At 43.0% G+C, this 26835-nt stretch overlaps 1 protein-coding gene across 4 annotated transcripts; it reads left to right on the top strand.

Annotated features, from left to right (window-relative positions):
* Window positions 1–372: 372 nt before the first annotated feature.
* src (v-src avian sarcoma (Schmidt-Ruppin A-2) viral oncogene homolog) lies at window positions 373–26619 on the top strand. Of its 4 annotated transcripts, XM_051426338.1 has the most exons (14): window positions 373–787; window positions 16648–16909; window positions 17029–17128; window positions 18208–18225; window positions 18820–18918; window positions 19519–19545; window positions 19746–19849; window positions 21275–21424; window positions 21610–21765; window positions 22110–22289; window positions 22654–22730; window positions 22833–22986; window positions 23414–23545; window positions 23765–26619. In XM_051426338.1, the coding sequence occupies exons 2-14, from the start codon at window positions 16657–16659 to the stop codon at window positions 23971–23973; spliced, it is 1659 nt and encodes a 552-aa protein (XP_051282298.1). In that variant the 5' UTR covers window positions 373–787; window positions 16648–16656; the 3' UTR covers window positions 23974–26619. The 4 variants fall into 4 exon arrangements, with proteins under 4 accessions (XP_051282298.1, XP_051282299.1, XP_051282301.1 ...); XM_051426339.1 differs by lacking the exon at window positions 18208–18225 and having other exon boundaries at window positions 374–787; XM_051426341.1 differs by lacking the exon at window positions 19519–19545 and having other exon boundaries at window positions 374–787.
* The last annotated feature ends 216 nt before the right edge of the window (window positions 26620–26835 follow it).

Genomic DNA, 26835 nt, shown 5'->3' with positions numbered 1-26835 from the left:
TACAATATTATGTATTATTACGATTATCAATTAATGCATCAATAATCATAATCCAGTGATATAATAAATATGATTCTGAAATGGATGAATTTAGATGCCAGTACATATGTACTTATTTTGAATGCAGGACTTTTACCTATAACAGAGCATTTGCACACGCTGTGGTATTTCCTACTTCTACTTGAGAGAAGCTTCTCCTTCCACCACTGTAAATAACTTTGCATTGAGGCCACGTTTGAACCTGCAGCCTCAGGTGAGGAGGGACTTCCACGGAACGCCATTCAACAAATCAGGCTTCAGTTGTGCATAAAACAATCTAACCAATCAGAGCTTGACAATGCGCTGTAGTCTCCTCCCCTGCCTGCCTCTAATATCACATCCCAGTGTTTTGGTCAGGATTGGATGTTCCTGCACAGGAGCTGTGACTGTCGGCTGGTTTCCACGCGTAAAGCCTGGCGTGTGATAGGCAAATCGGGTATTTCTGCTTCAATCCAGCTGATTTAGCCTCTAATGAAAAATGTGTTCATAGCTCCGGAGTCATTCCCCGTCATGACCTCACCGGGCCGCCCCTCCAGTTGAATGGGATCCCTCATCGTCCGTCTGTCGCTCGTTTTTGGCACCGACCGTCTCTGCTGCTGTCACCGCCGCTCCAAAGCCCCGATTTTAAGGATCTGCGCGCTTTTTGGGGGGTTTCTCTAATCAGTTCATTAATGGTTTGATGCGAAATCCGCCTGTGTGATCGGCAGAAGAGAGTCAACGCCAAATCTCCAGCAGCCTGCGCGTCAGGGTAAGTCGCCTAAACTTGTTATTTCACTGCGAGTGACTTAATGACAGACGGACAGACGAGGGTTAATTAAAAATAAATGAGTGCAGCAAATGACTGTGTTGTTTCCAGATGTAGATGGACATAAACCTCTCCAGACCCTTCTTTAAGACTCATCTTTCCTCCTGTATGACCTAAATAATCACCTGCTCTGCTCTGTATGTATGTATGTATGTATGTATGTGTGTATGTATGTATGTATGTATGTGTGTGTGTGTGTGTGTGTGTGTGTGTGTGTGAGAGAGAGAGAGAGAGAGAGAGATATTTGCAAATACTTTTGTTAATAATGATCAGTGGATGGAGGTCACACTGTAATTTTCTCACTTTGTCATTCACCAAAACCACTGTTTGGGCACTAGCCCAGTCTGAGAGTTACTGTATAGTGACTCATCATGAGAGCTTTTGTAAAATATAAGCTGCAGCCTTTGATTTAGGCTACATACATCACATCACACAGCGCTTTCTTTTCCCACTGTGCATATCCTCAATTTGAAGAGAAATGGCTCCCTGGGTGGAAGCCTTCACAAGACAAACTGAAACCTGGCAGCTGTAGTTGCTCTGCGGTGAGAGTTTTTTATGGGCTACCTGCTGTACTTGTGCTGTTTTTTATGTGTGAGTGAGAAGATCAGAGCCGGTGGACACTGTAAATATCCTTTTGCTTTTAAAACATTTCTTTTTGCTGGTTCACTGAAAATGCCACAGATTCTCCTTCCCCCGGGATCCCACACACTTTAAAGACATGGCTGTCATATGCTTAGGATTAGTCTCTCCCACTCAACGTGAGTCAAAGGCCCAAATATTGACTCTAATGTGGTGGTAACTAATAATAGAAAAGGTATCCATAGACCTCTAAGTAATTGTATAGTCTGTAATTTGTTGAGGTAAGCCATGTCCTTGAACATATAGAAACAGACCGTATCCTTATATATTGTTAGTGTCTTAACATTGTGACCATTCATTGGCTCTGTATTTACTGTACACATCTGCCCTGACTCTCCCAGCTGGACTGCTGATCCAGGATCACCGCACAGATCTGCTAACTTAGGTTGTTGTGTCCTCTATCTAGAAAATTGAACCTAGTTTAACGTCTAGACCAGATTTACTCTCAGACACTTTAGGATGAGTCAGTGCGAGACGCTACAGCATGACACATTTGCTATCACGACAGTTGAGCTATTACTCTTTTTACAGCTCTTGCGCTGTCACCCCAGACACACACACTTGAACTTGCTGTACCACCATTGCAGTGTATTGTTTTTGTGCTTTTTGACATGCTTTAAAAACCTAAACATTGTGTATAAACCCACAGTGAATTCCAGCTTGTTTCCTCTGTCTCTGTAATCCTTTCTGAAATCTGAAACATTTCGCCAGAGACATATCTCAGAGAGGCATCAGTAATTTTTTTAATAATAATAGAATTGCTATAATATTTGATTATCAGTTGTGCATTAGACTAATCCCCCAGAGATTTTGCTTGTATTTTTTAGTATTTTCCTGTAGGAATTAAGATGTTTGGCAGCAGGCAGGCAAAAACATATTATATCCCATGGATTCAATATCCTTAGATTTTGTATTGGGCCAATGACGTGCAGACTGACGCTGGGGATGAAGCGCTGTTGCGTGTAAGCACCCCAGGATATGCATGATGCCCAGTGTTGCATGCTGTTTGTTTTTATCATACATTCTGCTCAATCGAACGTTGGGTGCACGGTTAGTGATGAATGCGACCGTAAAGCCAAGACACATTGCCTGTTTCACCAGCCTATTTGCATGCATTCTGCGCCGGGCAATGCAACCAACCAGCGAGTGAGAAGTGTTTCTCAAAGTGGTACGAGATGGTCCATTGTACTTTCTAACTGCCAGATTTCAGGCTCCACAGAGGGGACCTAATGCTCCTTGGAATCCTATGAATGCCCTCCAGTGAAAGCCGTAGATGTTTGTCAGCTCCAATGAGATTGGTGGAAAGTGGCTCTTGAGGCCGAAATTCCTGCTAATTGGCAACGTGGCTGTGGACTGGCCCCTTTGTTCCCCCTTATACTGGAGTGGTCTGTCTGTCAGGGTGATACACTGGGCCTGGCATCAATGAACTGCTTGTTTCGGCAGCTATCCGGCCTTGGAGGATCGGCAGCTTTAAGACAAGTCGCTTCCACTTTCAAAATTGCCTTTGTGCAACCTATTCAGAGAGATGGAAGGGAACCATTTAGAGGTGGTCTATAGAGACTGTTTCTCAAGCTTCCCAGCCAAGTATTTTGATAGTGATGTGTATATTTGCCTCTGCATTTAACCGCACTGGAGCGAACTGAGCAGTTTCATTGAACAGTTCATCATTTGTTGTAGTGAGTGTCCCACTTTCCCTTTAGGTCAGATGAGGATTATATGGCATTGAGCACTGAGGACATATTGTATTTGTTTGTGATACTATAAAGAGGAACTAGCTTATTGGCCAGAGGAACAAATAAAAAAAAAAAAAGGATTGCTCACAAATTGCAGGACAGAGGATGACTGTAAACGAGTCAGTAGTAGTAGTAATTGTGAGCCTCTTCTTTGTTGAAACAACACACTATTCCCTTTTGGCCTTGGAGTACTTAACAAACAAAACACTTGTCTATTGCCAGCATCAACCCCTCTTCAGTTTGCCAATGAGATGTGCGATACACTCCGGAGAGAAAGAGATTGTATACACGAAAGGGGGGCATGAGATTTGTGATGGCTTCCCGCTGACAAAGGCCTTTGAATTTTTCATGTGGCAGATACTAAACTTCTGTCGCTCTGGCCCAGATTTGGTGCTAATTAGTGCCCAGCTACTTTCAAGGGCATACGGCTGAGCATGGGAATGCCAGTGCCACCTGTTCTCTCACTCTTTCTCCCTGTCTCACATCTCTACCATCCTGTCAGCCTTTATCTGTCTGTCTCTCTCTCTCTCTGTTTAGGCTTTATGTGTCAGTGGCCTAGTTTTGTGTCAGTTATTGTTGCCTTCCTTACAGTGTACACTTTAGCCAGCTGTTAACCTAAAGGTTGCATGTTTCACTCCCCTGCTAAGCCTACTTTGTAGCCCACGCTGTATTGCGTTACCGCTCAGAATCAGTGATCGCAGGAGAGAAGTAGCTGTATACACCGTTAAACCATAAAGCCACAAAGCCACAGTGCCATGGCTGCCAGTAAAAGCAGTTGAATGATAAGGATGCACAAATGAAACGCTCTGACATATCCCTCCAAGCTCTCTGTCAGAGGGGCCTGTGCTTGCTGGCCATTTGAATGAAGTATCAGATAGTGGTTTGATACAGACTAACAGAGGAGGGCTTGTCTCCTCCCAGGATCCCTGGCCACTTCCTGTCCCTCTGCTCTGGGAATGGGCCAGGGTGACACAGGCCACGCATCTCCACTCAATCCACCCACTGTTGCCTCTGTGGAAAAGCGATCACTCTCACACCCTCATTCCCATCGCTCCGCGCACATTTCTTGTGACAGGAAAAGCGTCTTTGGCATTTAGAAAGATGCCTCTATGTGTGGCTTTGTGTAGGCGCAGCTGTGCGAGTCTGGTCAGGATGATGAGATGCTGGGAAGAGCACATGCTGCACTCCCCCCTCTCAAAACATGAGGCTCTCCATCCTCTGAGAATCGCTGCAGTATATGTTGACATGGGAGTTTTTATGCAGATCGTGTATGTGCAGGGATGATGGACCCCGTCAGACTGGAGCTCTGCCTTAAGCTCAGATCTTATAATCTGACCGAAAACCAGATAACAGGATACGATACTGATTTCACAGCCTCACACTGAGACACATGATACACTGAAAAGCAGAATCAGAATGAACTGAAATTTGCCTGAATTAAATCATTACTGTATTTACCAATGGTCGTAATTTGATTAGAGCTGAAATGATTATCTGTTTAATTGATTTGTTCATTGATCTAAAATTAATCAGTAGCTAATTCGATCATTGTCTGGGGGGTTTTCAAGCAAAAGTGCCTAGCATTACCTAGTTACAGTTCTTCAACTGTGCTTCTTATGTGACATGAATATCTGAATATCTTTGGGTTTTTCGGACTGTTGATCGAACACAAAAAGCAATTTCACACAGGTGTGGTGTTTAAGAACTTTTTAAGCCAAACAAATCAGGAGAATAACTGATAGAATAATCCATAATGAAAATAATAATTAGCCTTAAATGCCTGATGCATGTACGTAGTTGTGTTCATGGTCCTGCATTAATATTAAAGGGGCAATAAGTAATGTTTTTACAGTCTCATATCACAGAATGGCCATAATATATCTGTGGGAGGTTGCTAAACAATACCAGTGACTCAGTGATTACTTTGCCAAGTGCTGTGATTTCTCACTTTCAAATTGGGCTTTACAGTTCAGTGCGTGTTTTGGAGCAAACATTCTGCACTCATTGGTGTTTTAAAATATGTTCACTTTCCACCTCCTGTCATTTGGAGCTGTTAATCCATTGACATTGGTGCAACAAGCAAACAGCAACATTTTATTTCTTTATGCATGAATTCCAATGAGAAGCTGTGTTATTATTACAGAATGTTCCATCATAATATATCACCTATTTGCTGTACATTTTGTAGTAGAACTATGTGCTTTTAAATGCAACTTTATTGCTATTTACTTAGCGAACCTGTACCAGTGACCTGTCAGTGTTGTAGTTGTTTGTCACTGGCAGATGTTGTAGGAAGTACAGGATGTGTTTCCCTTCGGCTCTGACCCCTGACTGACCTGTCGTGTGTCTGGATGAGAAACAGGACATCTTCCTCCTTCTCACCAGGGGCAGTTAGGTGAACCCATCCATCTGTATCCTTATAGAAAGCTCCAACCGCACCTCTCTGCTGATTGCCTCAGAGTCAGCGTCTCGTTCGCTGCTTCACCGCCCCGCTGAGTTACATTTGAATATTGAAATCAGGGCTTTCTGAACAAAGGGGTGGTTTAAAAGACATGGAGGAAATCACTCCCGTGTTGGGGGTCTCGCCCTCCAATCTGTTATGGAAATGTCATCGCTCGGAGCAGTTATGTTTTGATGATGAAGCGTGACATGAGCACATTTTAAAATTTTAATGGCAAACCCTGGTGGGTGTTGCTGATTTTTTTTCTGCTGCTCTTATTTGTCTATCTCCAAGGAAGCAGGGATCTTTGTGTCTTGTTTTCAGTTTGAATGCAGCCAAAGCAGCAATAGAAATGTTGATACAGCATGCTTTATTTATACCTCCGCATCTGCACATAAACACAGAGGTTGTGCTGTTTCCTCTGCTATTAAAATGTTTTGTAGGAACTTGAATATTCTGTTTTGTGTCGTCGAATGTATCTTTATAAATATTGATAATAGAGATTTTCAGAAATGGTAGACTCAGCTGATGATCAGCTTCAGCATGACACCCTCAGCATTAATTTTGTGTTGACAACAAGCACAATCTGGTCCAGAGCTTTTTCATGGCGGGATTAACAACCACAGTGTGTGTCGCGACCATGACTCGCATTCTTGTTCTCATGACGTGGCTGCTCGATGCTGCTTTTCCTTTCCCTGACAGATGGTAAAGGGAATGCTTTGGGATGGGTGGCGTGTGTGGCTCGGGGCAACCCGGGCATCTGAACATCCCGGGCGGACGGTGTCTCTACCTGCTCCCCGTACATTCCTGCTTTGGGCTGTGCGAGCGGGAGAGGAGTTGAAACTCGCCTGTTCCTCTGCTCTGCATTCCTCAACCATGACTGGGCTCAGTCGCACTGCTGCAACAAACCTGGGAATGCCACAATGCACCGACACAAACATGCACACCTGGCTTACATTCTCATATTTGAACATGTTTACACAGTTATGTTTAGTGGCCCTATACTGTATATACTGTTTCATGTTTGATTAGCAATAATTGATAAGACTTCTCCTCTATGTATTATATATATGTTTATATATTTATATATATATATATATATATATATATATAATTCCCTCTGGGTTAGGCCTTAGATTTCTGTGTCTGTAGGGATTTCTCTCACCGCCTTGCTGTGAAGATGAGAAGTTAAACGGTGAAAGCCATTAGTTACTGAAGCATGAGGTTCTTGGGAGTCTCAGTGGACTTGAGTAGATCAAATGCTGCCTCTTTGAAATGTGGTGAGAGGGTGTGAATTTAAGGGTTTGCTATCACAGAGCTTGAGTTCACTGTAGGCGACATATAGCTACTCTAAAGCATTCAAACCTAAGCGCATCAGATATTGCTGAAGATCTGAAGTGCATTTTGATGCTGTGTCTCTAGTGTCTTTTTGAATGTCTCCCCACCTCTTTGAGTTGACTACCAGTTCACTAATATTTGGGAAGCAGAAGAAGGATGTTTTTTCCTCCTCACGTGACATGTGGCTGACACATCAGAGGAATTGAAATCCTTTACTTCCACCATTTCCCCTCTGGAAATCTCCTGAAAGGATTGGAGAAATGATGGGGGAAAGAGTGCGAGGGAGGGGGATAGACGGAGTGTGAAGGAGTAAGACTTGGGGGGGAAATAAAGAAAGCCAAAGCCCTAAAGGATTATCTTTTTCTTCTCCCTCCATTTCGCTCCCCCTTTCGCTCTCCTTCGCTTTTTGTTTGAACACATGACCACAGCTCATCAGTCTCAGTTCACATAATGACCATATTTAGATGAGAGCAGGGGTGCAGAGAGAAAAGGATACGAGGCTGATGTCAGAGTGAAGCTCAGAAGAAGCACAACCTGGATGTTTGTCAGAAACTGTGGATTTTGCCAATGCAGTAGTAAACTATTCTGTCTATTCTCTGTATTTAATACGCCACAGAGGAACAATAAGAGACTTCTCACACTGTCAACACAATACAGTGAACACCCGCGGGTCCCTTCATGGCACTCACTGTACTGTGCTTGCCTCAGTTGCTTCAGATCTCATAGATTTCAGCAGGAGAGATGGCTGCTGCTGCTGGATGTGTCTGTATTCAGTGACAAGGGAACAGCTGAGAGACCTTGGGCAATAAAACAAAGAGCATGTGTTCTAACATGAGGCTCATTTGCCCACAATTGGTTTAATGTTTGACATTATGCTTCCTCTTTCCTCCTTTATAAACACAAAACTGTTAAATGTTTCTGTGTAATGGTAACTATTGGTTAATGTGCTGGAATTTATTTGCCATTTTGCAACAAACCCGATTAGCTAAGCAGAGGAAATTACAGTAATGTCTTCTGTCTGTCTCCTCTAACCAATGCCCGTCACACCCAGTCTAGGAAGGTTAGTCGCAGGTCTACGTTATATCAGGTGATTACTTTTTGTGCTAGTGAGTTGGCACTTACTGTAACTGTATGAAGGCCACACTGAATGGTAACAATACTGTCACTAGTTTCAAGAATCTCAGAGGTTTCACTTATGCTTAGATAATGTTGTTGCACCATAAATGACGTGTGGGAAGAGGACACAGACAACCACAGTGTGTGTGTGTGTGTGTGTGTGTGTGTGTGTGTGTGTGTGTGTGTGTGTGTGAACTTACATGTACACCCAGGCTCAGTGGATGACTGATGACTGCTCATACGACATGTGACTGGACTGGTCTGAGCTCTGGATTTTCAACGAAATGTGACGTGTTTAGATGTGTCTCACTGTGAAGTGGCTTTGTCGCCATTTATAATCACAGTGCTGCCTGTGGAACTGCGAAGTGTTGGGCCCGAGTGTTGCCTTGTGGGCTTTGACATAATGTAGGGGATGGAGTGGGTGGGACTGAATCCAGATGAGCTGAAGGAGAAGAAGAAAGATGGAAAGAAGGAAATGAATGGAGATGAATTAAAAATCGGGGCAAAGGTCTCTTCCTGTTCTGCTCAAGAAATAGTTCAGCATTTTGGGAATTGCTTCTTCACTCTCTTGTTATGAGTCAATACCACTCTCGTATCTGTCCGTTATTATTCAATTCAATTACATTTGTATAGCGCCAAATCATAACAAAAGTTACCTTGGGACACTTTTCAAATAGAGCAGGTCTAGAGCGTGTTACTTATAAAATTATTTACAGAGACCCAACGGTTCCCACCATGAGCAAGGACTTGGCGAAAGGCACGGCAGACATCTCGAGCAGCGAGGTTGGCGGCAGTCTGCCTCGACCGGTTGGGGTAGGTCAGAGAGAGAGAGGGGGTGAAAGGGGGGTAGAGGGTACAGTTACCAGCCTGTTGGCTTAGCTTTGCATAACGTGTAAAAATATTTGTCATAAGTCACAAGCTCACAAGAAATAACGCTTTGTAATTAATAATGTTTTATAGTTGTATAGTATATGTTGGTGCCAGATAGAGCCAACCTAGCTGTTTCTCACTGTTTTCAGTCTTTATGCTAAGCTAAGCTAAGAGTGGTTTCGATCTTTCCGTCCAGCCTCGCAAGAAGAAAGCAAATTATCATATTTTCCCAAAATGTTGAACTGTTCCTTTAACAGACACGTTTCAGTGGGTCTCTCTCCCTTTAACCGCTTCCTTTAGCAAAAGCCAAGACATCACCTCATCTAAAATGGCCCAGATATTTTCTTACTGAGCCTCAATCCCAAAATAATTTGATGTATGTCATACTCAGATTAGGAACAAGGGATAACAGAAAATCCATGAACCTACAGTTGGTGCCAGCAGTGTTTGTTGTTTGGAAATGGACAAAAAAAAAAAAAAAATTCCTCTGTAAGCATGGGGTTTAAGATAGAGCGGCCAGCTGCTCGGCTCTGTGAGTCCAGAGATGTCATATGATTTTAAGGTTGCGTTAGCTGTGGCGTTTGGTAAACAAAAGGTGATGTGAACACACTGTAGGTCACTTTTTAACAAAAATACCAGTGGTGAGAAATCCACACACACACACACACACACAAGCACACAGTGAAGGGGATAAGGGCTCACAGCCTCTGATCCTATTATAGAAGCCAGAGTACTGCAGGCTCCTGAGAGGCTGCGGGAAAAAATGGGTAAACATGATGTTTTTATGGGAATCTTCTTGTGGTAAAACCGAAAAACATCACAATGGGAAGAATTTCATCAGGAGATTTCACCTTCTCTCTCTTTTTCTGTCACTTTCTCTTTCTGCCCCCCCCCTCCCTCCCTTTGTTTCTCTCCCAAATGCTTTCAGGAAGTGACAGACATCCCACATAATTTAGAGAGACGAGGCCTCCGCTAATCTTGCCTTTTTCTTCATCAGATAGGCATGCAGCGTTCTCCGAGTGTTTTGGCCCAGAAAGTCTGTGTGCAACTATCCTACATCTGTGCAGTTTGTTGGTTTGTGGAATGCTTGGAATCGCCTCCATGGCAACGGCCGGGCTGTGTGTGTGTGTGTGTGTGTGTGTGTCTGTATGGAGCGGTAAATATTGACTTCACCACCTCCCCATCCCTGTGTCTGTCCGTGACAGGAGCACGGGGGGGGGGATCGGTACACATGCTTTATCCAGGACTCAGCAGAGTTCTGCCATCGGGGGCGTGTGTTTACCTTCAGACCTCCAAACACCGCCGGGAGCTTTCTGGCTCCGAGTGGTTCACAGTTTGATTCTGTGTGTGTGTGTGTGTGTGTGTGTGTGTGTGTGCTCACAACACAAAAGAGGTGAAATGCCACGAGCTTTATGACACACTCTCTGTGTTACTTTATCTTAGCTCTTTGTAAAGATCAACCTAATGGTTAAGTAAATGGCAAGTGTGGAGGGTTAGTAGTCAGTCTCTGAAACCTGTGCGAGGATAACACTGGTGTGTAAACACAGCTATGCAGCCATTTCCTCTATTCATGTTTGCTGAAAGAGAAGAGAAACAAGATGACAATAACCCATGTTTGTTGAGAACCAGGAACCATTCTACCTGTTGTGGTACATAATGACCGTTAACAGACTAACTTGTGAACCGCTCTAGGTGCTCCCTTTTTTTTTTTCCTTTCGTTTTCCCACAGCAGATGTATTTGTTGAGACAGGATAAGAGAAGTGCTTGGAGGGCTAGCAGCAGCAGCAGTAGTGGTTTGACCAGTCTGTCCTGTCCCGTCATTGCTACACCCGTGTTGTTTGCAGGCCCCAGATGGAATGTCATCACAGCGTTTGGCGAATAAGATTAGGGAATAGATGTTGATAATCTGGACAGAACAAGCAGGGTCGGATTATGTTACGATTGGTGGCCCGCTGACGCAGGAGCCAAAGCCTCCCCACTTTCCTCCCCCGTAGTAATTACATAAAGAGCATTGAGATGAAGGAATACATCCACCAGGCTGACATTAGGATCACATGCACTCGCTCACGCAGACACACTCGTATACACTCCCTGTAGGCAAATACATACTTCCTGTCCACTGAACTACATCAGTTGTTCCCCCTTCAATCCAATGAGACAAACGCTTAAAGACTGGTATTTATGAGCAGTCTCCTCGACATGCGGTTCTTTATTTTTACTGTACCACTGTCAAATGGAAAACCGCTCTGGAATGACGTTGAAATCGGTCAAGTGTGAGTTTGTTTGCACTATTCAGATTTTGAGTACAGCCTGTTCAACCGTCGGCTTGAGTTCATTCTGTCCGGCACACGTGAGCAGAGCATACACGCACCCACACCATTTTAAACGTTTGATGTCTGCTTATGCAAATGCAATAAAAACAGGATGATATCTCCCTGCAGTCAGGCACCTGTTGTTCACTAAACTCGCTCAAGAGGACTTGCAGAGGAGGCCCATAGAGACTTAATGTTAATTCGGCTCACTTCAGGATCATATTATCAAGCTTTGGGTCTCTTTCCTGATCCTAAATTTACTTTTGCTTTTACAGTGTCAGGCTTGGGCCTTCAGTGTCCGAGCCTGGAATGTAATCACTACCATCACTGTTTGTCTGCTGAAGTACACGACTTATAAACAGACACAAACCCAGTCAGGGGCCTGGTAGAGTTAGCATCAGATTATTCAGATGTTTAGCAGCTAGAACTTGCTAAATTTCTGCATATTAAAATGTTCTTCTTCATTGCTGTCATCTCTAAACTAGTCCCGGTTGACCCGAGTTCAGACTACGTGATGTTTTTGTCTGCCTGTCTGTCTATTAAGATGGACACAGTGTCCGGCAGTTACAGCTTGCTGTCTTTCACAACCTGTGTGATGTTTTCGGTAAAGGGATAGAGTCTGATGCTGTATGATAGTGTCTTCGGGAAATCCCAAAAAAGAAATTAAATGAATGTGACTTTTCCTGTTTCACAGTTCCATCTTTGCTACGTTTACAGTCATGCACGGAAGCACCCTCTTTGCTCGTGTTGGTCAGCATCACAAATGTGTCGTGGAATTTGTCTCGGAGGGCTAAAGAATTTCTGACATGGTCGTCTTTTTGGCAGGTCATCTTGAGGCGTCAGTTGTGATCCACTTTGATATCGTGTAGTCTGAACCTGGCAGAACTTTGTGTTGCTAATAATAGCCAACATGAATTCTTCTAACAAAAGTTAATTAAATGCAAGCCTTCTAGCATAGTGGCAAATAATGGTAAATAAGCAAATTCACCTCTTTTCTTCACGTGGAGTTCAGCTTTGGTGAACTTTAATTTCGAAGTCGCAGCCTCAACCAATAGCAAAAAAGGACCATGTGCATTTGTGCATGCGTGACTGTGCCATAACCGTAAACACAATCTGAGGCAGAATCTGATCGGCCCCTCTTTTTACATTCCAAGCACTGGCTTCATAAGTTGGAGCTTTACAAGTTGGAGCCCAGTTTACTTTACTTCTATTCAAATTATAAAGCCATTAAGGCATAAAAGTAATAATAAATCTACACAAACTGTTAAGAACTTGTCATTTTAATAACTAATCTTTGACAAGAAAGCCAGATATAACCTCATAATTCCAAGGGCGTGATTTAGTAAACAAAAAGAGGAAGAATTTTTCCTTTTAAACTCATGGCTGTTCATTCTTTTGTAGGTATTTCATCTTACTTGTCAGAGGAAAAAACCTTTCAGACTAACCCCACAGTGCTTGCCCTCAGTGATCCATCATCGTAGGTGAACAGGGAGAAAGAACTGTCATTATGCAGGAGCACTTGTTATTCCTACAATGTGACGAAGTGTTAATACAACAGTTTCATTGTTGTGATTATAGCGTTACGGCAAAAGCTTAGTTGTGACCTTTAACCTGTCGCCTGAGGCATTAAGGTCTCTGGTCTTTTAGTGAAGGTAGACTGTCAGAACATGCCCAATCCATGTGTTAGTCCACAGGCCAACAGCAACAAGCACTGTGAGGTAGACATGAGGGGTCTACTGTAACTGTCATTGCTACACACAAGTCCTGACTTGCCTCCTCACATAGCAGCGTTTCACCGTCTCCCTCAGTATTACTTTGAGTTTGCTTCAGCTTCGTAGTGGGAAATCTCTCATTAAGCCTGCATACAGAACATCTGAAGCACGCTTGTTCAGTTTTGATGTTCATGACTATTTGATCCCTCCCAAAAGATAAAACGATATTTTTAAATTAACCAGAGCACAGTAGACTTCGTTACAAAGCCTGTGTTGTTTGGGGAAATGGACCAGTGTCACGATCCTGCCCTGACAAAGACTCCATCGGTAAAGCCTGTTAATGGATGAATGACACCACATCCTTTCTGTTATTTCAATGGGAGGACCATTCATAGATGGTAATTCTTTTCTTTTCACATAAAATGTAAAAAGCAAGCAAAAGAGGGATATGCAGCCTTCTGTAAGGGGAAAACAACCCCGGCAGCAATATTAAAAGACTATTCCCATTTACCAAAAGCCCAGGAGACTTGAAGGATTTGGAATTCATTGTCAGATCTTATGCATAATTAAGCAAATCCCCCCACCCAACCAGCCACCCCGCCTGCCCAGAGGGATTTTCATGCTGCTGTGCTTCTTAGACAGTAGGTGGTTGTTACAGTACCTCAGCCCTACTAGGCTAGAATCAGTTTCCCGTTTTTATTAGCTACTGATGTTACACACATAGACATAATTCCTGCGAAACATGACATTGTTCCACTTCACAACTTCCTTCATGCCCATATTTTCCTGCAGGCTGTTAAAGCTAAAATACACAAGGATCCGGCAGCCTGCAAGCCATAGGCCAGTTCTGTGTCTTGTTTATGTCGCCTGCTGTGAGCTGACAAAAGATGGCTTTGTTGGAAACTGAGTGTGAAGAAAGGCCTGAGACTCTGTTAATGCTCTGTTTGGTGTTCCAGGAGTTTTCAGCGTATTTGTCTGGGTTCGCAGTCTGGGTCAGAGTATTACGACACAGTTGGCCAAAGGAACCAAATTCTATTCAACCTTGAAATTTTGTGAGTGGCTAAAATGGGTCCTTTTCATGTGTTTCAGATGCTGTGTTACATGGACAGCTGCTGTTTAACTAGCATGTTCGCCATTATTTAGCAATGGTCTGTCCACACAATGTGTTATTTAAGCCCCATCTTATTGGTTATCTCATTGAGGGGACATTCGTTTTTTTTTTTTTTTTTTGTGAAAGCGTCATCTGTGTGAAACGGGGGAAGGCATTTACACATCCAAGGTAGCGTCTCCGCTGTGCTCTGCCTCCGATGGCTTATTAACCATGACACCAGTCTGCTCGGGGAGAAGGCGTATCACACAAAGAGCAGCTCCCTGAGCCACCCGTCATCTTTGTGTCTGCTCTCTTGTGTCTGTGTGTTAACCTGCACGCACTGTTAAACTCAGTGGGATGCGCCCCCCTTTATGCAGACGTGCCCCGGGGGTACTTATCGACTGTACGGCCCCGTTGACCCCTCTTCACTTCCTCACCCTCCTCCCCCTTCTCGCCCATTCATGATGCCAACCAAAAATGAACCCCCGTGTTATGCTCCTTTCATTGTTCCTGCTGCAGCTTTCTGCCTGTTTTTTAATATTTATTTCTGAGCTGCATCTGTGCTCATCTGGATCAACTCACATGTGCTTACTGTACATCCATAAGAATCACTTAAACTGACTGAAAACACACCAGTAAGCCTTTGTCTCCTATGTTGCATCTGCTTCCCCTCTCCTACCATATTGCCATTCTGTTACGAAATAAGGGGGGGGGTGGAGGGCATTGAGGAAGCATCAAAAATGACCGACAAGAACCAGTGACAGCTTCACTAATTTCCCTTGCGTGGTTAGCAAACTGTGCTCTTCTTTGTGCCACACATTTTCCACCATATGTCACTGCATCGCTCTCACTGCGAGTATGCCTGCTAGCCTGTGTACTGTAGCTTGTCTCCTGTTCAGGATTAGACTCTTGTGAATGAGAGTGGGCTCACGCATTGGCTGACTCCAATGTTACATCCAACAGATGCATGGCTTCCTAAATAGCAACAGTGAGGCTGGGCATGCCGGCCGAAGGCTCAGTAGCTTTACACTACCCATATGCACTCTGACCCTTGTCTGCTTATCAGCGGGGCTCCCAAACTACCCCACCTTAGTGTTTTAGTGTGTGAATTAGCATTTCCTAGTGGACCCCCGTGGCTATATCTGTCCATGATAGCACAGGCTTGAGTCCCTAAATGATACTTGGCTTAGTGTAATGATTTCCCCGCACTAATCTGATATTAGAGCTACTTCATGAGCCAGAGTAGGCGGGGAAGCTTCAGAGATGAAGAGATACAGAGAAAAGCTACAACAATCAAAAACTGCCCTCTTGACCTCCTTGGTCTGTTTTGTCCGTTATTGAAATGTCACTGTAATGCAACATGAAACAAATAAAAGCTTTGTTCAAGTAATGTGTTGTTGAGGGACTAGTGTGAAGGATTCAGTGTCGTCTAGCACTGTAGTTGCTGATTGCAACACCCTCAATTAAATCAATAAATTCTGTATTAACAATGGAGGAAGCTATGTGTGAACTATTGTGAACGGGGTCACATGTAGTGATGAAAACACAGAGAATTATCATCTGCATTTCCCCTAAGCTGCAGAGCATTTTAGCATCTTTCAGGCAATTGTTTTGTTTATTGGCCTCTAACTTTGGGTCACTCACATCTCCGCCTTTTTTTCCTACAACAGTAGGCATCTGTTTTCAGTAAACAAGCTCTGATAAACCCATTGTTCATATGTTCCTTGCTAATGCGTTCATATCATTATTATTTCCCATCAGCCTCAGCTGGACTTAGTGTTTTAGTGCCAATTAGTTAATGTTAGCATGCTAAACAAAGATGGTGAACATGGTCAACGTTACATCTGCTAAACTTAGCATGCCTGAGTACAGCTTCTAGTTCTTCTGCAAATAACTTAAATGATTATCATAGTTAGGGGTCACTATTGTTGGTAATCAGTTGAAAAATTAATTGATTTACTAAAAAGATGATGACTTTTTAGTTCCACCTTTACTAAATCAGTGTGAATGTGAATTGGGTTTGATGCGTTGAGCTTTACTAAATAAATAAACAGACTCATCTTTAAATTATCAAGGCTTCAAGGCAAAAGAAAGACGGTAACACCACAAAATGCTGGAACACGTCTCTGTATGTGCATCTGTGTCTGACACATGTGCATGCAGGCATGTGCGACATGTCTGCTGTGTGTATGTCCTCCGCTGGTGGCAGTGGGATGAAGCAGATCTCATGTCTGTGTTGAAAACGAGGAGTAGCAGCTGCTCCACCGTCCGTGGGGAAGTTTTGGTTCATGTGGTCTACATGACACTGTGTCTCAGCGGGTTTAGAGCAGTGGTCTCCACTCCGTCTCTGGTTTCTGCGTCTGGTCTTGTAGCAGTCAGAGGAATTTTTCCAGAGAATGTGTTCTATGAAAATGACACAAGAAAGCAAGTCTATTTGATGCAAAATGATTATGTCATCTTTTACAGTGCCTTGAAATGAAATTTGAATGAAGTTTCTTTTTTTATCTGCTGTCTCACAGACTTTTTTTTTCTCTGTCCTTGAATGCACTACAGGCCTTGGCCATGGGGGTATCCAAGAGTAAGCCCAAGGATGTAGGCCAGCGAACCCGCAGCCTCGATGCCAACCTCAGCTCCGGGGGAGGGGCTGGCGGCCACCACCTCAACTCAAATCAGCAGTCCTTAACACCCAATCGTAGCCCTACTGTGGATGGAGGTCTCGGTGGCAATCCGTCTATGACCAATACCGCAGAGCTGGCCCTTTTTGGAGGCGTGGACAATAATAGTGTCACCTCTCCCAACAGACTCACACTAGCAGGTGAGAAACTTTGAAGCCTTGGTTTTTAGATGTAGTGGTTTGTTGTGTGAGTGTTTCTAACTGTATGCCCTGTATGTACAGTACATCTTTGGTAATAACCACATTTTCTCTCCTGATAGGAGGCGTGACAACCTTTGTGGCATTGTATGACTATGAGTCTAGAACGGCCTCAGATCTGTCTTTCAGGAAGGGTGAACGCCTCCAGATAGTCAACAACACGTAAGGAAAATACAGATAATGATCACATGCCTTTTTTTTTTTAATCAACCCCTGTCATCTCTCGTACACATGTACAAACAACTCAAAAATAGTCCAAGAACACCTCTTTAACACACATACACTATGTGAAAGATGGAGAATAACTGCACGTCGACAAGTCCACAGATTGTCTGTCTGAGTTATTGCTCAGCTGTCTGACTGGCTCCTTTGCACCCCAAAACGCATGTCACTTGTCATCTCTCTGAAACCTCCTGTAACCATGGGAACGAGCTTCCCTCAGTAGAGCTTGATTTTTGTGTCAACTGACACGTTTCTGCACAATTCTTGCTTCATTCACAAAAGACTGATTACATCTCGCTGCTCAGTGTGCCTCAGTAAGGACATTGTTATTTTTATTGAAGACCCCTGACCAGGAGACGCAGTGTGAGACCTAGTTACTCAGTACAATTTTAACCTGTTAACGGGGGGGGGGTGTCATGCTTGTTTTAAAAATAGGGACTTGCTTTATGAATCAATAGAGGGGCAGTCAACCATGTACTGTAGTGCTGCACCCCCAGTGCCGCTAGCCCACAGACAAACTGCTGACCTAGAAGGCAGGAGCTGAGGACAATAGTGGATTATCGCTGCATCTGGCCCCTTAAGCCAAAGACCTGGATCATTATTGGGTCAAGTACACCGAGAATCCATTAACCATCTCTAAGATTAGTTAACAGGTTATCACAGTCAAATTAGGTATTAGTCAGGCTCATCTTCGCTTTAGTTGAATTATATAGCCATGCACAGTGAACTGATGCTTTTGTTATAATGATATTGTAACCACTGCATGTTTTTCTCTTAAGCCCCCTATTGCCTAATTATTGAGCCTCCCTTATCTCCAAGTTATGTAATACTTAAGATATTTTCATAGCTTTAGCATAAGCACTATATTGGTCATGTTATGAGTCTGTTCTGTCTACTCTGCTACTCTTCCACTGCTGATAACGTGCTCTCTGTATCTCTTTAACCCCTTTTCTTTTCCACCATTTCCCTTTCGTCTCTCTTTTCCATTTCTCCATCACAAACCATCACATTTTTTATAGGAGGAAGGTGAACTGCAGGTTTGTGAAGCTCCTTTGGAATTGTATTTGAATGTCCTGTTTGTTTGCCTGCGTGTATGTCACCTGAAGCAATACCACTTCACTAGAAAGGCACAAACCACATAACTCTGCCCATGCCCCATGAACCCTCAGTACAGTAGTCAAGGGAAGTTGGTGTGAAGCCTTGCAGCACTATAATCAATTCAGGTCAACTGGTGGAAATTCATGTAAACAAACTATAATTTTCTTTCTGTATCTAGTGCTGCAAAGCTACAGCAGCTCACTCCTTGAAGTGTAGCATACAAGCACCATCCCTTCCCTGTTGTCATACCCACATGAATGCATGTTTGTTTATATAATTACATAACTTCCTATTTTTTTTTTTTTAACAGTAGAGATATCTGGGCTTGAATTTATCAAGCTTCTCCAGGAACCAAGAGCTCAATTACTGTGCAAACTAAAACAAAGTTTGGAGTGGCAACAAAAAATGCAAAATGATGTTCTGAGACACTTGATGAACCCCAGCCCTTGAAGTCGGAAAGACTGTGTTTTATTTGTGCTTTGGATGTGTGATGAGCCCTGGTGAAGCTGTGTGTTATCATTTCATCTGTGCAGAGAAGGGGACTGGTGGCTGGCGCGCTCCCTGACCACTGGAGAGAGCGGTTATATCCCCAGCAATTATGTGGCTCCATCCGACTCCATCCAGGCAGAAGAGTAAGCCTTTTTTCCCCCCTCGCTCTGTCTCTCGTATCTGTCTTTCATCAAGCACATGAAAGAATTAACACTCAAATGTTGGATACTTAGGAATTTTTCTTCCTTTTTATCTCAATGTGCATTTAAAATAAGCACTCAAAGTAATAGTTTGACACTCACTTGTTTTCTTGTCGAGAGTTAGATGAGAAGAGTGATTTTACAGGGGGTTATGTGTGCGACAATGTCTTGGTCTGGCACAGTAACTTCCTGGAGTCAACTAACGATGATGACAAGACTCCTTGGAGTCACTGCACCCAGACAAGAAATAGTCCAGCACATAAACCCCCATAAACCACCACTAGCTGTTCCCTCTCTCCCCTTGAGTCTTTATGCTAAGCTAAGCTAACTAACTGCTGGCTGTAACTTCATATTTACCGTACAGACACGAGAGAGGTATCAATATTCTCATCCCAGTGTCAGCAAGAAAGCAAATGAGCATATTTCCCAAAACTTGGAAGAACTCTTTACATGCTAACTAACCTGCTTGCTTATACAATCAATCCACACAGACTAACCTTCTGTAACAACTCCATTTCTCACTTTTGCCTCCTGCCCCTCCAGTCATCTCAGACTGACTCTAGAGTCCAGGTAAGCAGCTGTTGCACTGTAGGCATTAGTATGCAATGCATCTGGAATGCAGAGACAGAGTTTCACTGAACTTTCTTAAACCATGAGCAACGAACTCACCCCGGCTTCCTTATTCCTTCTCTTCCACCCACATACATCGTCTTCCCCTCACCAACCTGCTCCCATGTATCCCGTGTTTTTTCTTCTCTCGACCTCACCAGGTGGTACTTTGGCAAAATCACTCGCCGTGACTCAGAGAGGCTGCTGCTGAGTTTAGAGAACAGGAGAGGGACTTTCCTGGTGCGAGAGAGTGAGACCACCAAAGGTAAGTGCTTGGAGCCTTGTACGAAGGAGCAAACTCATCAGTAGTTCTTAACATCAAGTACCAAAAATTGGTAGTAGCTTGCTCTACATGCTTGAAAATGAAAAAGAGTTTATGGTTTTGTCAAAGAAATATGTTAATATTCCCCAATCTAAGACAAATTCCCGTCGACTCAATACATTTTTCTGATTCTAATTCAGTTTTTCAGGAGTATAATTTTGATATTGCACTGAAACTCTAAAAAATTAAACAATAGAACTATGCTATAAGGGCCCCGAGGAGTGTTATGACTCTTGGCTTCCTCTAACAACAGCCCAGGGGTCTCTTGAAGTGCTAATGGCGAGTGGAGTTTTCTTTAACACAGAGTATAGAAAAGAACATGGGGAAGTAGACTTAATTATTCAGTGGTATTGATCAACAGTCTTACTCGGGAACATTTTGTCCTGGAAATTTGTGAAAAACATACTTGCTGCAACTTTATTTTTTATTACCATTGATTACCAGTGGATTTTTTTCAGATGTAGCAGTGTTTCTGTAGTCTTCTTCATGTTCTCTTTTTATGAACTTGTAAAATGTTCAGATCTCAACATGAAGCGCAGTTTGAATTCTATGACACGTCTTTCTAAAATGCACCAAAAAGAAGAAAGCAAATTCTCTCTAGCAGTCAGACATGATACCCTGCTGTTAACTGTGCGCCCTGCTGTGTCGTGTCAGTTGTATGGCAGTGTGGGTACAGAAGAGAGTCAAATCAGGCAGATGGGAAAAGGTTGGATGTGACGCCTGTGGGACTCAGTCTGGAGATAGTTCTGATAGGCGGCTGCTGCGGCTGCTGCTGCTGCTGCTGCTGCTGCGGCGGCGGCGACACAGTCCCTGCAGGTTCAGCTGGCTCTGTGTGTAGGTGTGTGTGATTTGTATACACATGTACATTACAGGGTTCCCTTTGTTTCCTATGATTGGATATGTATGTAAGCACTGCATAGAATGATAAAAGGGGACAAGGTGGGGAGGGATGGAGGGAAGTAGATGAGTGAGCAGGAGCCGTGGAGAGGTAAAGGGTGGGTGAGCCCGACAGAATTAGGTCAGTGTGGAGCTGAGGACTGTACAACCACAGGCCATATCACCCAGTTCAAACATTCAGAGAAGGGGGAGGCATCGCCTTGGGGCCACTCTGTGATTCAGGTTTTTTTTTCACCAGACTGATGCTGCCCCCTGGTGGCAGAAAAAGCACACTGTCACCAAAATATTGAAGTCTTAATTTCTCTTTTTTTATATCCATGCAAAGCCATTGTATCGCCCCATTGAAATCCCTTTTATATTTTTGTAATTTGCTTAAAAATTAAAAATGTAATCAGATTTGTTAGAATCAAATACTACTAGAGTACATTTGACTACATCATGCATTATCATATTTGCTCTTATTCTTTCCAGGTGCCTACTGTCTGTCTGTATTGGACTATGACAACACCAAAGGGCTGAATGTGAAGCATTACAAGATCAGAAAGCTGGACAGCGGAGGCTTCTACATCACATCACGCACACAGTTCAGCAACCTGCAGCAGCTTGTCAATCACTATCGCAGTGAGTTCACTACGACTGAAGTGCTTCTATTTCTTTTATATTTTATATTTTATAAAAATGACAACATGAGAAAACACTTACTTTCTTACCCTGTCTGTTTCTTGTACACTCAGCAGACTATTCTGTGATCGGGGAGGCAGCTGGCCTTTGTTTTAACACATTCTCTTTTTTCTTGTGTCCCCCAGAGCATGCTGATGGGCTGTGTCACACTCTAACAGACATTTGTCCTGTACTGAAGCCTCAGACTCAGGGCTTAGCCAAGGATGCCTGGGAGATCCCGAGAGAGTCCCTCCGTCTTGACCTCAAGCTTGGACAGGGCTGCTTTGGAGAGGTCTGGATGGGTAAGTCATATTTTTTATCTGTTTCGTGAACAAACTCTGTCTCCGAACAGAGAGACAGAAAGAGAAAGTGCTCACTGAAAAGGCGCAAGTTCAAGTGAAATATTAACAAACTATGTGAAGACGAAAGTGCATAAAGAAATGATATTCTTCCATATTCTTTAAAATCTTTACCCAAAAAGTGCATTGGGTCTCTTTATTTTCTGTTTAATGCTTTTGCTTTTGCTGTTGCTCATTAGTGACACTCTTTCATGCTCATGGTCAGTGTACCATGAATTAGCATCAAGCTGATAATTGATTGAGTTTGAACAACCAATACTGATTACTCTTTTTTTCTTTTTTATCAGGAACATGGAACGGTACAACAAGGGTAGCAATAAAGACTTTGAAGCCCGGCACAATGTCCCCTGAGGCCTTCCTCCAGGAAGCTCAGGTCATGAAGAAACTGAGACATGAAAAGCTTGTTCAGCTCTATGCTGTGGTGTCTGAGGAACCGATCTACATCGTCACAGAGTATATGGGACAAGGTCAGCACGGTCAACTTATCTCGCTTTCACATATAAACACTTTCACAGGGACCCAGGAAACAAATAATGTTCTTCTTTATGTTTTTTCAAATAACTCTAGGCTTGTTAAAATGGCATTTAAGTATATTTACCTACTGAATGGAGGCTTACAGATGAAGTGAACCAAATCAAGCCTTGAGTCATTTATTTCCAGCAAAAACAAATATGTTTTAAAAATATTTTCTATAAATAAAATGAAACTTTATTTTATTAAATAAACCTCTTTATGTCAGTACAAAAATAGAGGGAAATAGAAGATTGCCTGCAGTAGCACAACAGCTCCAATGGTGTTATACTAACCTGCAGTTTGTGTCCCTGCTAACAGGTAGCTTACTGGATTTCCTGAAAGGTGACATGGGCAAAATGCTCCGCCTCCCCCAACTGGTGGATATGGCCTCCCAGGTCAGTACAAATAATCTACGGCTGCACTTTAATCCATTCAAAATTTTATCTTGGGTGTTTTCCCTCCGTGTAGACAATCACAAAGCTTTGTCTCTCTCTCAGATTGCTTCAGGGATGGCTTATGTGGAGAGGATGAACTATGTGCACAGAGACCTCAGAGCTGCTAACATCCTGGTGGGAGATAACCTGGTTTGCAAAGTGGCTGACTTTGGTCTGGCTCGCCTCATAGAGGATAATGAATATACTGCCAGGCAAGGTAAGACCACAGGAGGGTGTTGCTAGTCTCTGTGTTTCAGTGTGCAGTACCACAGTGGTTCCAAACCTTTCTAGCTTGTGACCTCTTAAAATGTCATATATAATTGCAGTTTACCCAGAGTGATTTGTATAGGTCTGAGGAGGATGAAGTATCCAGTATTTTAAGGACATTTTTAGCCAAAAATAAAAGCATTTTATGTAACAGAGTTTACATTACATTTCTTTCTCATCCCTTTTAATAATCTTTATGACTGCTCAGATTTGGGTCCCTGCAGCCGAGTTGAGAACTACTGATATAGAGCCTGTAGTTATGAGGTGTTAGACTCCAGAAAACAGTATGATTCATGCAGCTGGCGCGATCTGCTTTTGTTTCAGTCTGTGCTACAATGATCTAATTTTAACTTGCTGATAAACCTGTACTCTTGCAGGAGCCAAGTTTCCCATCAAGTGGACGGCTCCTGAGGCTGCTCTGTACGGCCGCTTCACCATTAAATCTGATGTCTGGTCATTTGGGGTTCTGCTGACTGAACTGGCCACTAAGGGCAGAGTGCCCTATCCAGGCAAGGATCATTTTCTTTAGGCTATTGTTAAGTGTGAGAGATTAACCTGTGTATATTAGATTGAGCACACATTGCTTTTATCACCTAGACTCCCGTACTGACGTCATGCTCCACCAGTCTAACAGCATAAAGATTTATGACTAGGAGTGTATTGGTTATAAGCAATCACGATTGCAATTTTGATTATGTGCTACTAACTTCACGTCTTTGCTCTGCCAGGTATGGTGAATCGGGAGGTGTTAGACCAGGTAGAGCGTGGCTACAGGATGCCGATCCCTGCAGAGTGCCCTGAATCTCTGCATGACCTGATGCTGACCTGCTGGAGAAAAGAACCCGAGGAGAGGCCCACCTTTGAGTACCTGCAGGGCTTCCTGGAGGATTACTTCACCTCCACGGAGCCTCAATACCAGCCAGGAGAGAACCTGTAACTGGGCTGAACGTGGAAATGTGCATGCCTCATGCATGTGCAAAACTGAGCATGTGCATCTACTTCAGAGAGTGTGTGTGTGTGTGTGTGTGTGTGTGTGTGTGTGTGTGTGAGATGGTGTGTGTGTGTGAGGCTGTGTGTGATGGTGTGTATGTGTGAGGCTGTGTGTGTGTGATGGTGTGTGTGTGTGTGTACAGTACAACGGGGCAGAAAGCCGACTGCATTCTGGGTACAATCAGTAACTGTCTGACATCAAGGAGTGTCAGTGGGACATCAAACCAATCAGCAACATTCAGTTCCTGCGTCTTTCCAAAGTCAGTGTCATGCTCTCCAACATGTCAGCTCTGAGGGATGTTTGCAAAGGCAAAGACTGAACTGTGGTATTATTCTGAGTTTACCATACTGTACGTTCTTTTGTCTGTCAATCAAACCAACACCCTACACAGCCAAGCAGGTGTTTCTACCTTCCTTGTGTTTGTAAGGCGCCCTAATGATATACATTAGGTACATTCCCCATGCACTCTTCCTGTGTTAATTCACCTGACTAATCTTGTAGTTTGGCAGCTTCAACACTGCAACTGACTCCAGACTATGACATAAAAGACATGGGGGAGTCGAACATGGGAGTCCAGAGAATGAATGTTGGGTACAAGTATTGTCCTGCTGAAGGCTCAACTTCAGGATGTCTATTTTTAATACATTTACTTTGGGATACACACATGCTCAGAGTCCGTCTTCCATTTTGCCACCTAAGAAGCAGCTATTTGGGACGTACAATAATTTGCCAGGATATTGTTGGTCTTACATTTTTATTATTATTAAACCTGGATCAACTGGAGTGAATGGTTTTATTTAATAACCATGCTTCCCCCCTCTCCCTCCCTCCCTCCCCGTGCAACATTGAGGCTAGTTTCCCAACTGCTGTGAGATTTTTGTATGAGACTAACACCCTCGATTCCCATCAGAGTGTATAGACTTACTCACCAATCAGACGAATTGGTTTATCGCTGTGACCAACATACAGCTCAACACAAAGAAGAGAAGAGGCGGCGTCTGTCTCTCTATTTTCTAATCGTGACTTTTCTTACACAACTAATGGCTACTGATCACTAACGGTCTCAGGATGGAGAAGACTAGAATTCTGCTGCGAGGATTTTTGTGCCAATGAAAATCTCTTTTGTACTCTCTTCTACTGTGTAAAAGTGTATTTTACTACTCTGAACTTTTCCTACAATGAAGTCTGAGTCGGAGTAGAGATTCTGCTGTTCTTCTTCTCACCTGATCCCGCACCTGTGTATAGCACCAACCGGCCCACCAGCATGGTTTTCGAGGTGCTGATTTGTTTTCAAGCATTCAAATTAAAATCAGGTGAATCTTCTTTCATGTCTCCTTTGAGTTCTAACCTTCATTAATATGAAGACTGTTTTTAATTAGCCTTCACATTTCCCTATTTAGTGCGTCTTAGAGCACAACTGTACACTGGAGATATTATGTTTCTGTTCTCTCGTAAATGAGCATCAGAGTGACACTGTGCTGAGTATGGTTGTGCCTTCCTCCAGCCTGTAGGGGGCAGACCAGAAAACCTTCCCATAAACAGCATGTATAGCAAAATAAATTGGCATCTTCAGACTTAATTGTAAATATCCTTAATGCTAATATTTTGTGTATATATCATCTTTATAATTTATTCCTTTTAAAATAACCCAATTGTTTATTTTGCTTTCAGCATCATCATTGCAAACTTTAATGTTTATGGTACTTTTATGGGTTAAATAATATCTGACAATAATGATATAAATATATATTATAGAAACACTTTTTCAAGTATTTTTTTGTGCACGTATTTCTGTGAAACTTATCTTGGCTGTACATTTACAATATGACTGACTGAGGAGAACTGCTCTGCATCCCCTGACTCGCCTTTTTGGAGAAAAACACTCCTGTCTTGCCAGATACTGATCATCTACCAGCATTACTCCTTCCCATAAATACAATCAAAACCACAAATGTTTACATCGTGATAATCTTCTAATCATTTTGGTGCTGCTTCAGAGGCTGGTAAATGAGCAGGTAAATCAAGTGTCATTCTCATTAAATATCTCTGTTTTCCTGTGTACACCTGACCAACATGGTGTGTGTGCTGCCATCATCTGTACCTCCACGTTAAATGGTTCGATCGACCTCTTCGGCTTGGATTTCACAAAGCACTCCTGATTATGATTAAGTAACTCCGTACAGAAGATGATGTGGCTGCCACGAATGGAAGGAGTTTGATATCTGTGTAGCGTCTACTATGTCCTGTGGACATGGGTTATGCCTGCATGGGTGTAGTCAGGTTGTCTGGCATCCTCCCCTTCTTTCCCTGACCTGTCTCACTGAATGCTTACGAGCAAAAGTGTGGAAAAAGTGCACGAAAAAGGTTCTAATGTTTGTATGCAGCCTCGCTTACAAGCCAAGGATGTTTCCTGTGGGGTTCTGTGGGTCTTCTTTCTGGCTATGCAGATATTTTTTTAAATCTGTGATATTCCTATATATACTCTTTTCTACTGTATTCAATAGGGATTTTCAGATAAATAGCTCTTTGTTAAATCCTACTGAATATTGTTCAAATTTGAAAGTATGTTTGAATAAAATTTGTATATTGCCAGCTGTATCTGATCTCGTTTATCAACTGAATGAATTCTGTTTCTATAAAGAACTCACGGAGACTGCGATCAAAGGTCATAACCAATAAAGGACCTCAGTCTTACTTTCTTTATATAGAGTTGTGAGTTACCTCAGTGACTGTATGAATTTCTCAGCAGGTTTTTTCCACATATAGCTCATGAATCATGAATTCTTATGAACTAAAGCCACAACAATC

Source organism: Dicentrarchus labrax, unplaced genomic scaffold (genome assembly GCF_905237075.1).
Source record: "Dicentrarchus labrax unplaced genomic scaffold, dlabrax2021, whole genome shotgun sequence".
Classification (NCBI taxonomy): Eukaryota; Metazoa; Chordata; class Actinopteri; family Moronidae; genus Dicentrarchus; species Dicentrarchus labrax.
This window is presented reverse-complemented; position numbering and strand designations above follow the sequence as displayed.